We start from the raw sequence: 13,275 nt of genomic DNA, 5'->3' as shown, positions 1-13,275 counted from the left end.
GTGTGTGTGTGTGTGTGTGTGTGTGTGTGTGTGTGTGTGTGTGTGTGTGTGTGTGTGTGTGTGTGTGTGTGTGTGTGTGTGTGTGTGTGTAAAAACAAACCATAGTAGAAATTGAATCATTTCTGTAAGAGGACAGTAACTTTTAAAGAGGCTGGTCAAACCTATATCTACAACTTACATTGTCTGCAAACAAGCAAATCCCCTTAGGCCAAAGTGGTGGACAGTTAGAGATCTGTAATCTCCACTTAACCTATTTCCAAATCATTTTTACCCAACAATTTTATTCTCTCTCTCTCTCTCTCTCTCTCTCTCTCTCTCTCTCTCTCTCTCTCTCTCTCTCTCTCTCTCTCTCTCTCTCTCTCTCTCTCTCTCTCTCTCTCTCTCTCTCTCTCTCTCTCAAAGAAAGGGGAAAGAGGGAGTAAGGGAGGGAAAGGGAGAAGGGGCTCAGAGAAAAGAGAGGGGAATGGGAGCCAAGGAAGTAGGAGAGGTTGAGGAGGAAGAGGGCAGTGGGAGGGGCAAATTTGGGGCTTACAGGAGAATAGGGAGAGAGGCAGCAAGAGGAAGGAGGAGGAAAAGGGAGAGAGAAGGCATGAGGGAGGGAGAGTGTGAAGGAGGGGAAAAGTCTCTTAATTCTTTTGTACCAAGATGACTGATGATGATGGTGATGATTATCATTATTATTGTTGTTGTTGTTGTTGTTGTTGTTGTTGTTGTTGTTGTCGTCGTTGTAGTAATAGTAGTAGTAATACTAGTAATAATAGCAGTAATAACAGCAGTAATAATAGCAGTAATAATAGCAGTAACAGTAGCAGCAGTATAGTAGAAGTGAACACAATAATAAAAGTAACAGTAATAATAATAATAATAATAATAATAATAATAATAATAATAATAAAAAAGAAAAATAGCAATAATAAAAAAAGAAAAATAGCAATGATAATAAACACAATAATAATAATAATAATAATAACAATAAATGCAAGTTTGATATACAATATAAATAAGTGGGATTAGCTAGGTCTTTTCATTGGTTCCTTGGTGTAAACAAAATCAATGAAATAAGAATAATGGTCAGTGCATATTCAGGTTAGCAGATTCTTAATGTCTCAACTGTCAAACATATGAGACATATGTGTTGATTTCCTGCAAGTGGTCAGGTTCACAAGTTTTTCAGGACGCCTGACTTTATTCAACGACATAGACTACTCCCTGGGATGCCCGTAATATTTATGAAATCACAGAAATACTTGGCAACAAATAATATATAATCCTAAAGCCTTGAGTCCACTGCTCAGATGAAGCACCCTTAACTGAGCTACTTCCAGACTGCCTGTTGCTCATTTTAGTTACATTCCAATTACATTCCTCTTGGCTAAACTGCATAACAGTATTCCACACTATTCTTAAATGATTACAGAACATATGGTCTCCTTACTCCTCCCAAAATAACAAGATCTGAGGGAAGAACACTAGGACTGGGTCCCCTACACAGTATCCAACCTCAGGAAGGAAAAACAAACATGCAACTCTGATTCACTATCTGAAAATAACTATAAATAGAAAAATAAACAAAAAATAATAAATGAACAAAGAAATAAAGATCTTTCTTCTAGATGATACACTTTGTTTACTCACTGAAATTTGATATCTTCAAAACCTTTATTTTCTTAATGCAAGACTTAGTAATTTAGAATACAATAGAATCTAGCTTGAGTTGCCATTTTTGTCTTTCCTATGACTGGACTCTAGAGCTTCCCAGATCGAATGCCTATGGCTGTTCACAAGTCAGAAACCCAATTTGAGTCAGGTAAGGAACCCGGCATGTATGTACATGCCATGTACACTATGTGTTTACCTTATTAATTGTTTTTACACATAGATGGCTACACTTGTACTAAGTCACCAATGAGCCAATTACGAGTAATGCCTGTCTAGCCCGTTTACCCTTTTCCTTGATTTTCAAAAATATTTTAGGTTATCTTATTTTGATGTTACTAATACTTATAACATTATAGTAATTAAAATGTCTTTAAAAAAAATAACACTATCAATATTCATAGAACTACATTTTTTCCAACAATTCAAGGAAAGATGAAATTAGGTAAGGTGACATGGTCTACTAATTGACGCTTTTGTGGCTAAGCTCTAGCAGAGCCATCTATGTGCAAAGACATTTTCATAAAAAAAAAAAAAAAAGAGCACATTCTTTTCTCTGGCAGCATGTGGTTAACAAAAGAAAATTCATTGTCTATGATCCTTTCCCAAGGAACACTTTATGGTGTACAATGTAGGAAATGTTGAGCTGAGGCTGACATACCATATTCACCCACACAACAAAGTTACATCATGTTAGGTAGTGAAAGCACTTAACACTTAAAATTATAACCCGTTTTTTTTTTAAAGAAAAAATATGAACAACGGAGAAGAAGGATTAAAAAAAAAAAAAAAAAAATTGCCACAACCAACTGATGGATATATTATGTAAAAACTGAAGTAAACAGTAATCATCCTTTCAATTACATGTTTAGTGAGGCATGTGAGTAACATCATTTGCTGGAAAAATAATTTTACACTACCAGCCCTTTTTTTATAATAGTGAGCCAGAAATGACAGAAAATTAAAGGACAGTAATTAGAGATTTTTTTGATGAATAAAGATTATACAGAAGTACTGTGCTTATATATCTTAATTTTCATACCAAAAGGAAATAATACAAAACATGATATAACATGTATGATTTACCAATAGGCCTATAAAAAATAATTAAAAATGAACACACACACACACACACACACACACACACACACACACACACACACACACACACACACACACACACACACACACACACACACACACACACACATATATACTTTTTATATATATACATACATATGTATTTACACATATATATTAGTGCGTGGTGTGTGTGTGTGTGTGTGTGTGTGTGTGTGTGTGTGTGTGTGTGTGTGTGTGTGTGTGTGTGTGTGTGTGTGTGTGTGTGTGTGTGTGTGTGTGTGTGTATGTATGTTGCCTCTCTCTCTCTCTCTCTCTCTCTCTCTCTCTCTCTCTCTCTCTCTCTCTCTCTCTCTCTCTCTCTCTCTCTCTCTCTCTCTCTCTCTCTCTCTCTCTCTCTCTCTCTCTCTCTCTCTCTCTCTCTCTCTCTCTCTCTCTCTCTCTCTCTCTCAAAGAAAGAGAGAGAGGGAGAGAGAAACTAACAAAATGAAATCACAATATATAAAACTTAAGCAATTTAGTACATTGTACCAGATACAACAATGGACACTCTCTCTCTATCTGCCTATCAGAGATCAGCAAATCCCTGATAACACAACTAATCAGTCCTATCAGATCACACCATCAGTAACTGACTGACTCCCTCACAGCAGAGTATATGCATATATTATTACACAAGATATAACAAACTCTCCACAACTTTCAAACCAGCATTACACAAATCATCATCATTACATATTTTGACACATTTTTATCCATAGCTTGTAGAAACTGTTACCTATAATACTGGTTCTCTCTCTCTCCAACTGAAGTAACTAGCTATTGTTTCTCACCAAATTAATTATCTTTTACCTTCTGTCTTATCTACACAAAGCCAATACTTTTGCCTTGCTGCCACTTACCCTTCCCCACAACACTTCTGAAACAGCTGGCCACTTCATAAGGTCTAGCATATACCTTGTATTTTTAACTTATTCAAAAGTGCCACATTAGGTGGCTTTTTGTAACACAAACAAACAGCCGGACAAGATTGATAAGGCACCTGCACGCAAAACAAAGCCAGATGTCAATCATGTTTTATTTTTCTGAAGGTTGACATTTCAGTCTTCTGAAATAGGCCTCAACTGCTTTCTATAAAATACCCAATGACACTAGCCCTGCCATTTAATCTTCTATAACAGAGATCACATTTGACACTAGGTGAATGCATGATATATATCTGAAACAAAATTATCCTACATGAAGAAAAATATTGTAGCCCGACACTAATTTGAGAGCTTTCCACAAAATTTACAATTTCTAATAAATTCAGGAGCAAATTTTGCATCTAAAGAAATGATTTCTATGACTTTCTGTGACAGAAAGTTTGGATAAAATCTTACACCCTCTACAAAGTAATATCACATTTGAATACTACAAAATAAAATTTCCAACAGCAATTTACAATATTGGTTACAAACAAATTCTCTTCTTCAAAATGTTTGCATAAAAAAATATAACCACCCAACAATACCAAAAGATAAACTTACTGATGCCAGGAGAACCTGTATACACTCCCTGTCCTCTGTGATTTTAGTTTATCAATCCTTTTTACACATAGAGGACCCCCCAAGGCCTAGTGACCAAGAAGTCAGTTACTAGGCCTATATGATCTCTCCTATTATTTTTTTGGAAAAGTTTTGATCTTTATTACTAGCTATTATTTATAAAATATTAATACAATGCTGCCAGTGTGATGGCATATGTACTTGCCATGTCATTAATGAGTTCAGTTTATTGTCTTTACACATAGATGGATTCACAAATTATTAGTAGTTTAATAATGATCTCACCTGTTTTTTCTTTTCCATGATTTTTGAAAATGTCTTTTTTCATCTTATACAACTATCAGTAATGTTAACATTATTACAATATTTAAGTCGATAACAATAATACCAGCACTGATATTAATTGTATTAGAAAGGGCGAAAGAAGAAAAAAAAAAAAAAAAAAAAAAAATCTTGAAAACTCAAGGAAAGGGAAAATCAAATGAGGGCATGAGGTCTACTAACTCAGTCCTTGGTGGATGAGTACTTGTGGAGCCAACTGTCTAAAGACATTTCATAAAACAAGACTACACTTTCCTAGCAGCATTGGCTTGATGACAATGAGGGCAATAATATCAACAATAACAATAACAATAATAATAGAAGTAGTATTAACTATGATGGTGGTGGTGGTAACGGTGGTGACAACGATGATGATGACGATGATGATAGCAATAATAGCAATAATAATAACAATAATAACAAGAATGGTAATAATAATAATAGCTAATAAAAGTGATAACAATGATAATAGAAATAATCATAATTATTACTATTATTATCACTTTTATCATTGTTATTAACATTATTGTTGTAATAAATAAATAAATAAATAACAATAATGAAACATGAGGTCAAGTATGCCTAGCAATGTATATGTACGCATAATCAATGGCTTACGACAAAAACAATCTTTGCTGAATGCCCTAGATTCAACTGTCCATTCCCACCCCAGGTTGAGACACCCTTGTATAAAATATGAAATACTGACATGAAACATTACACGCAGGTTAACCATTGGTCATGGGCAATGTGCTATGATGTTAATGCAAATAACCAGACACCAGGTAGCCCTTCACCACACCTCGTGTCTAAATTCCAATCACTGCATCCCTCCTGCTAGCCAGACAATCACCCTGGTGCAGAGCAGCAAGCACTAAGGTATGCCTGTCCTTAACTGATTTTACTGAAAACTTCAACCATCGTTACCAAGTTAAATGCTATCCAAGGCAAGGAAACATTCTAATGTACTGAAATTATGTATTCATAGAATAACAGAATAAGGAAAGGAAGAAATAATAAAAAAGGCCCCATTTATCTTTACCCATTAAATAAATTCAAACTTTGTTTTTCTCTTGGCTGTGCTTCTACATAATAAAAAAAAAATAAAAAAAAAAAAAATAAAAAATAAAAAATAAAAAAATGACCACCTCATCTTAACTAACAAACACCTGCATGAAAAGTAAAGCTACATAACTGACATTAACAGTTATGAAAGTTGTGTTATGAAACCCATATATCATGTACAATACTTTCAGAGAAAAATTGTATAATATACCATCTTTCCTGGTGTACAAGTTGTACCTCCTCTTTTCACACATTACAACAATACATTACTCTAGCTAAATACTAAAAAAGGCAGGCTACCATTCAACAAGTTGGTTGGCCTTTCCCTCAATGTAAAACCTTGGCTTATCCATATGGAATGATTATCCAAAAATAATATTACATTATAAAATGTTCCCTTTTCCTTTATATTATTTTTTAACATTGTAAAATAAGTATCCTGTTATAAGCAATAACTAAAGCATTTTATTAACAATAGGGTCATAATAAAAAGTGAAACAAAAAAGAACAAGAAATAGATGTAGGTGACAAAGCAGATTGAGAAGAAGGAGGAGGAGGAGGAGGAGGAGGAGGAGGAGGAGGAGGAGGAGGAGGAGGAGGAGGAGGAGGAGGAGGAGGAGGAGGAGGAGGAGGAAGAGGAGGAGAGGGGGGAGGAGGGGGGAGGGGGGAGGAAAAGGAGGAAGAGGAGAAAAGGAGGAAGAGAAATGGAGAAGAAGAACAAGGAGGAGGAGGAGGAGGAGGAGGAGGAGGAGGAGGAGGAGGAGGAGGAGGAGGAGGAGGAGGAGGAGGAGGAGGAGGAGGAAGAGGAGGAGGAGAAGAAAAGGAGGAGAAAAATAATAATAATAATAAGAAGAAGAAGAATAGGAGCAGAATAAAAAAAAAAGGAGAAGAAATGGAGAAGAAAAAAGGAGGAGAAAAAAAAATGAAAAGGAGGGGAAGATGAAAAGGAGAAGAAGACAAAAAGGTGAAAATGAGGAAGAAAAGGAGAAGAAGAGGAAAAGGAGTAAAAGAAAAAGAAGAAGAAGAAAAAAAAAAAAACTTTTGATAACCAAGGGATATATACTACTGTTATTGAAACAATGTATCAACATCAATAAAATTCAAATATCTAATCAGCTGAAAGTACAAGCATCAAGCATGGATAAATAAACAGTTTTTGCAAACTTACCAAGCTGGCATGATCCAATAATGGCAATTTCATGCAAATGTGCTTTATGTTGCATGCCTTACTGGCAATGCTTAAAATATGGTCAGGTGATCATTTTATCCCCAACAAATCCCTGATAACGCAGATGCAGATCCTATGACACAAATTCTGAACTGTATAAACAAGCAGGCACATGGTCCATATTCATATGTGCTTGGGCATGCAACCTGATCTCACTGAAAACATTCTATAAGGTACCTCAATTGTACACAACTCAGTACTAATTAGCTTTGTATTTAAATCATACATCGTCTTAAGCTGTATCATTAACCATATCTATCAGATTTCAATGAAAATGAACAATCATTATGTTGTAACTGTGGTGTGTGCGAAATTTTCCTTGTAGAACCACACCTTCATCTACAGTGTCAAATAAAACCATATAGCTATCCTCTTCCATCTTTTCAGAGAAGTCACACTCTGAACAGCTATTTCCTTTAGAATAAGTCACAGTGGGTTTTGAGCATCAATTCTAGGACTGATAACTTACACAGTATGTTACATGCTAACTATATCAGGAACAAAAACACAAAATAGATGTATCTTTACCCTTATAGAATGCTAATTTCCAATAAATCTTAAAAGTGGGATGGTTATTTTGGACATATATTTTAGCTTTTCTTATTCTGATAATAGCAGTAATGATAATGATTGCAATTGCTGATACAAAAATCATCATGAAAAGATAATTGTAATATTAAAAAGCAATGACATGCTAACAATAATAAATGTTTTCTATAAACCAGCAAAATAGAATGTATTCTGACCATATTTTTCAACAACTACAAGTGTTATTCTGCAATGCTGACCAACTATTGGAGGTTAAGTACATACTATTACAAATAGTACATGGTCAAAAAAAGTATACACCTGCATGCATGTGCTATGTGCTACTGCCACACACAGATCAAGGAAATTAAATCAAAATTCCCTATTTCATTTACTGCTAATGTTCCTCCAGTGAAAAGGAATATGCATCATCACTGACACTGCAATTGCATATATACCCAGTAATTAATTTCAATGAAAGGTGAAAAGGCTGTTTCAACTAATTATGAATTATGTATATATGACTCAATCATATATATAATATTGTATGTAATTAAAGAAATGAAGCCCATTAAGGAAGAGGCAATATAACAGTAATACATCAAAACATAATGAGAAGAAAAAAACTTTTACTGAGCTGCTCTGCTCATTTGACCTGTTACACTCTCCTTGTACACACACACAAACAAACACTGCATCCAAGGCACCACAATCCCCAATGAAACTACATCTGCTCTTCATGTGCAGCAAATGTCAAGCCTCTGCACTCGAAGCCAAGGCCTGTGCATCTTCCCTTCCTATCAAGGTCTAGTTTTCATACAATAATTTTTCCTGTGTATCCATAATATGTACAACTGCCCTTTCATTATCCTTTCCTAAAAATTATATTCCTTGTAGGTACCTTTACACATTACCTTAAGTGTAATCCATCCAGAATCTACAACAGGACATATATTAGTTTCAGTAAAGAAATCAGGAATGAATTAGAGTGAGAAAATTTAGATGTAATGGTCTTGTAAGCAAGCAACATCTCAATGACAAAACAGCAAGGCTTATGATTCAAGATGTGATTCAGCCACAACATTTAGGCATGCATCTTGAGCCTGACTTTTAACTATGTCATCTGCATGACTTTCCTACCACAACATACCAGAATGAAACATATTTTTTAACATGTCCTTTAGCTGCCTGCAACATTGCATGACACAGCATTATTCAAATATATATATACTAAGTGACATAACACCACAGATGCAAATTAAAGTGTGATTGGTTTAAACAACCCTTTCAAAAAACCTAGTTTCTGATGTGTGAAAATATTCCACACTTTCCAGACAATGACAATACCATCACATATTTCCCCTAAATAATCAGTATCTGTATATGCAATGATGACACAACCACACCCACCACCTGTGGCACTCCCCAAGAAGTGCTGCATAGATTAGACAAGCAATATCCAATATAAGCCTCTCCCAATTTTCCAGCTATCAAAATATAACAAATGGAGCCATCCAGGGACAAAACCTGCCAAAGGGGTTGACCGAGACAAAAGGCCAAAACAACTAGCTCTGACAAGTAAAGCCATTTACCAAACCTGGATTACAGCGGCAATGTACAATCTACAGCAATGGAAGTGGAAACTATACCCTAGAGCTGCATTCTTGGCAGACACATACATTCTGGCAGAGCATCAGAAAGAAAGTGGCAATGTGGTGGACAAAGAGATATATTTAGTTGCCTGTAATCTTACACCCAATGACAGTCAAGATAATCTACATATGGGAAGGGCTAATTTAATCTGCAGCTTCTGTATACAAATTTAAAGTCTTATTACCAAAACATGTAATATCACAATGACAGGCAGATAGGACAAAAAAAAAAAAAAAAATGATAAATCATACCTAGATCCTGTACATAAGCCACGTCATGTATGTTGGTGCTCCAACAAAGGCCAACAATCCACCCACGCCAACCACAATAATTCTGACAAGATCATGTTCGAAGTCCTTCCTCTCAATTTATAGCCAAATTAGGAAAGAGTCAGTCATATCTTGCTAAAAAATATGTCCAAGAGGTTTGTTGGCTTTTGCTGGAGCATCGACACTTAAGCGCTGTCAAACTGGCTTTCAGATTATATGCCATGCATCACAAATCAATGCAATTTTAATGCATATTCAGACAATACATCTAGTTTATTTAAGGAAAAAAAAAAAATCTTGCTTTAAATACATCTTCCGTACATTCTGCTTTCAGCTTAAAATATTCCTAACACACAAGACCCATTCCAAGGGCCACAAACTGCATGAACCAGCAAGATCTCCTCCCAACATTAACATGAGATACAGAGACACATGCAAGCCAAGTTCCTTTGGCTTTATCTTTCATACTAAAAGTTAACATAAGATAAGAGACACATGCAAGTCAAGTTCCCTTTGGCTTGAGATAAGAGACATGCAAGCCGAGTTCCCTTTGGCTTTATCTTTCAAACTAAAAGTATGCTTTTCAATCATTGGAACTACACTGGTTACTTTAAGCATAAAACTAAAAAATTATTTTGATCCAAAACTACACATTTGTTCTGCAAACTCAATAAGCCTCACATTTCTTGATCATTTATATTCTGAATGATAATAAAAATTATCAGAGGGAAAAATACTCTTTGCAATAAAGAACTATTGCCGCAGCAAAATGAGCTGCAGTGAACGGGAATTGTGGCTGTAAAAAAAAATCTATTTAAGTTACAATACCCATCCCACAAGAAAAAAACAAATTGTTATAAAAAATTAACCATAATAGATACGTGAATTCCTTTAATTTCCGAGGAAAGTCCCGATTCCCCAGAGCACAAAAGCATAATATAAGAATGGCAAGTAGACCCAAGAAAATTCCCAAGAACAAAGGTAGGCGAAAGCAATGCGAAAATAATAACTAGCAAAGATGTGCTTCATCTCTGTTGCCCCCGAATCCTAGTTTTTCTTATCCATCTATCTGACTTATCCCTTTCACTAATGGTTGACCTGTCTTCCTTACTATTAATCAGAATAAACATTGAAGAGAAAAGACCATTAATTTCCAGCTTCCTAAGTGGATGACAAAACTGACATTAGAAACGAAAGAGAGAGAGAGAGAGAAAGAGAAAGGCAAACAAAATAAACCGTCTCCTCTCCATCTTTCCTCTCTCTCTCTCGTCCTCACTCACTCCTTTATCTCCCCTTTTCTTCCTTCCTCCTCCTCTCAACGCCTTAATTCTTACATGACAAGAGAGAGACTAATAGAATGAGACAGCTTGACTGGGAACTGAACGACATAAAAAAACAAAATAAAAAGACCGAGATAAACATGGCGTCAGAATCACACAGGAGAGAGAGAGAGAGGGAGAGAGAGAGAGGGGGGGGGGGAGATAATATGAGGGAGGGAGGGGGGGTGATGGAGAAAGAGAGAGAGAGCAAGAGGCAAACGGAAACCTCTTCACCTTCATCACCATCATCATCATTGGTATCTTTCTCGTAATCACCCGCCCTTCCTTTTCCTCTCTCTCTCTCTCTGCTTCTAAATTCGAAGAAACAAGTGCAACAATCTCTCCCTTTAAAATGCTTACCCGTCACCAACCACGACGCATTTGATGGCTTGCATAATCCCTGGTTTGTCAAGACGATGCACTAAATCCAATGGCGTTTTTCCTTTCCCCCGAAACCACTTGTTAAATCCCTCCAAAGAATGGTCTTTTTTTCGGGTGGTGGGACCGAGAGCACGCGACACCTTTCGCTCACCGACGTCAGAGCTGTACTGAGCGGGCGAGGCTCCAATCAACATGGACGACACTCGCTTCGTCCCGTCGCTAGGCGCTCGTTCAGCGAATGTTGCTATAGAAACCTATTTCAAGGATTAGGTAACAAATTGGTTGAAAACTGTAAATTCATTGTGACTAGCTGATTATGTTCCGTTGCTATATATCAATGAACTATAAGTTACAGGATCTTAACTTAACTAATTACAATATGCGTTCAACAAAATCAAATCGCTATGAATCAGCATATAATTGGCGCTATACACAGACTATTTGTTTATATTGTACATATCCACCAATTTGTAAGGGCAATTGCAACGTATAGCACCAAGCAAATCTGTGTTCTTAATATATTCAGGGGTATATATACTTCGTCAACAAAAGGAAAGGAAAACTTAACTTTAGCGATATTCGCTAACTGTAACAAGTGCAAATCAACAGGTTTTTTTTTTTTTTTTTTAGGGATATCGATTTATACAATAATTCTTCAGTTATATTACATATTAGAACTGAATACAAGCTCAATCCTGACAAGGAAATATGATTTAAGCAAAACTGCAATAACTATGAGCAAGCGATAGTGACAAATGTTACGTTATATTCTCGTAGAACAACAATAATGATTATATTTCTTGTAATAAACAGACGCAACAAGGTAATGGATATGACTAAGATATTATCATATTATTTTCCTTATTTTAATTTTGGTTTTAGTATTATCATTGTTATTAGCATTAATGTTATTATTATTTTATTATTAGTAGTATTAGTATTGGTATTAGTATTAGTATTATCATTATTATCATTATTATTATCATTATTAATTATCATTATTAATTATCATTATTATTATCATTATCATTATCATTACTATTATTATCATTATCATTATCATTACTATTATTACTTTTATCATCATTACTATTATAATGATATTTATAATAATGATTATCGTTATTATCATTATTATTATTACTATTATTATCATTACTATTATCATTGTCATTATTAATATCATTATTTCTATCATATTTATCATTGATATCACTATCATAATAGTAATGATAATGAAAATAATCTTCATTATTACCATTATTATTATCATGGTTATAATAATTATCAATATTACTATAATTATCAATATTGACATCATTACCATTATAGATAATAATAATTATTATTATCATTATCATTATCATTATATTTACTGTTATTATCCTTGTCATTGTCATTATCATCAGGCCTGTTATCATTATTATTACTATTATCATTGTTTTCACGATCAATATTATTTTCATTACAATTTTATCTTTGCCATTACTATTATTATTATTAATGTTATCATTATTATCATTATCATTATTAGTATTACTCTCATTATCATTACAATTATCATCAGCATTATTGTTATTATCCTTAATATTATTATTGTTCTTGTTGTTGTTATTATTATTATCATTATCAATACTATTATTATTATTGCCAATATCATCATTATTATAATTATCATTATAATCGTTATATTTATTATTGGCATTAATACTATTTCATTATTTTCTTGTTACTAACGTTATTATTCTCTTCATTTGTAATTATTGTTATCATTGTCCTTATTCCTATACTCATTATTATTATTATTAGTAGTAGTAGTAGTAGTAGTAGTAGTAGTATATCATTATTATTATTATTATTATTATTATCATAATCATCATTATTATGATCATTATTTCTTTATCGTCATTGTTATTATTATCATCATTATCATCATTATTATCATTATTATTTCTTTATCATTAGTACTATTATTATTATTATTATTATCATTACTATTATTATTATCACCATCATCACCATTATTATCGTCATTATTAGCTATATTATCATCATAATTACAACATTATCATAATCATTATTATCGTCAGTACTATTATCATTACTAATACTATGATCATTAATAGTATCATTACTATGTCACTATTTTGTTCTTACTGTCATCATTATTATCATTTTCATTCACCACTGTCCTTATTCCCATTATTATCATTTTTGTTATCATTATT

The 13,275-nt window shown here is 33.9% G+C and overlaps 1 protein-coding gene across 1 annotated transcript in view; it reads right to left on the bottom strand.

Moving 5' to 3' along the window:
- Window positions 1-11,222, bottom strand: part of LOC125045452 (ras-related C3 botulinum toxin substrate 1) — an 87,423-nt gene extending 76,201 nt beyond the window's left edge. The window contains exon 1 of the mRNA XM_047642716.1: window positions 11,027-11,222. Coding sequence (XP_047498672.1) covers window positions 11,027-11,061 — 35 coding nt within the window. The 5' untranslated portion in view covers window positions 11,062-11,222. The remainder of the gene's footprint in view (window positions 1-11,026) is intronic.
- Between the last annotated feature and the right edge of the window lie 2,053 nt (window positions 11,223-13,275).

The sequence above is a fragment of the Penaeus chinensis genome, chromosome 37, assembly GCF_019202785.1.
Source record: "Penaeus chinensis breed Huanghai No. 1 chromosome 37, ASM1920278v2, whole genome shotgun sequence".
Lineage (NCBI taxonomy): Eukaryota > Metazoa > Arthropoda > Malacostraca > Decapoda > Penaeidae > Penaeus > Penaeus chinensis.
The sequence above is the reverse complement of the archived record's forward strand: the minus strand, read 5'-3'. Positions and strand labels throughout refer to the sequence as shown.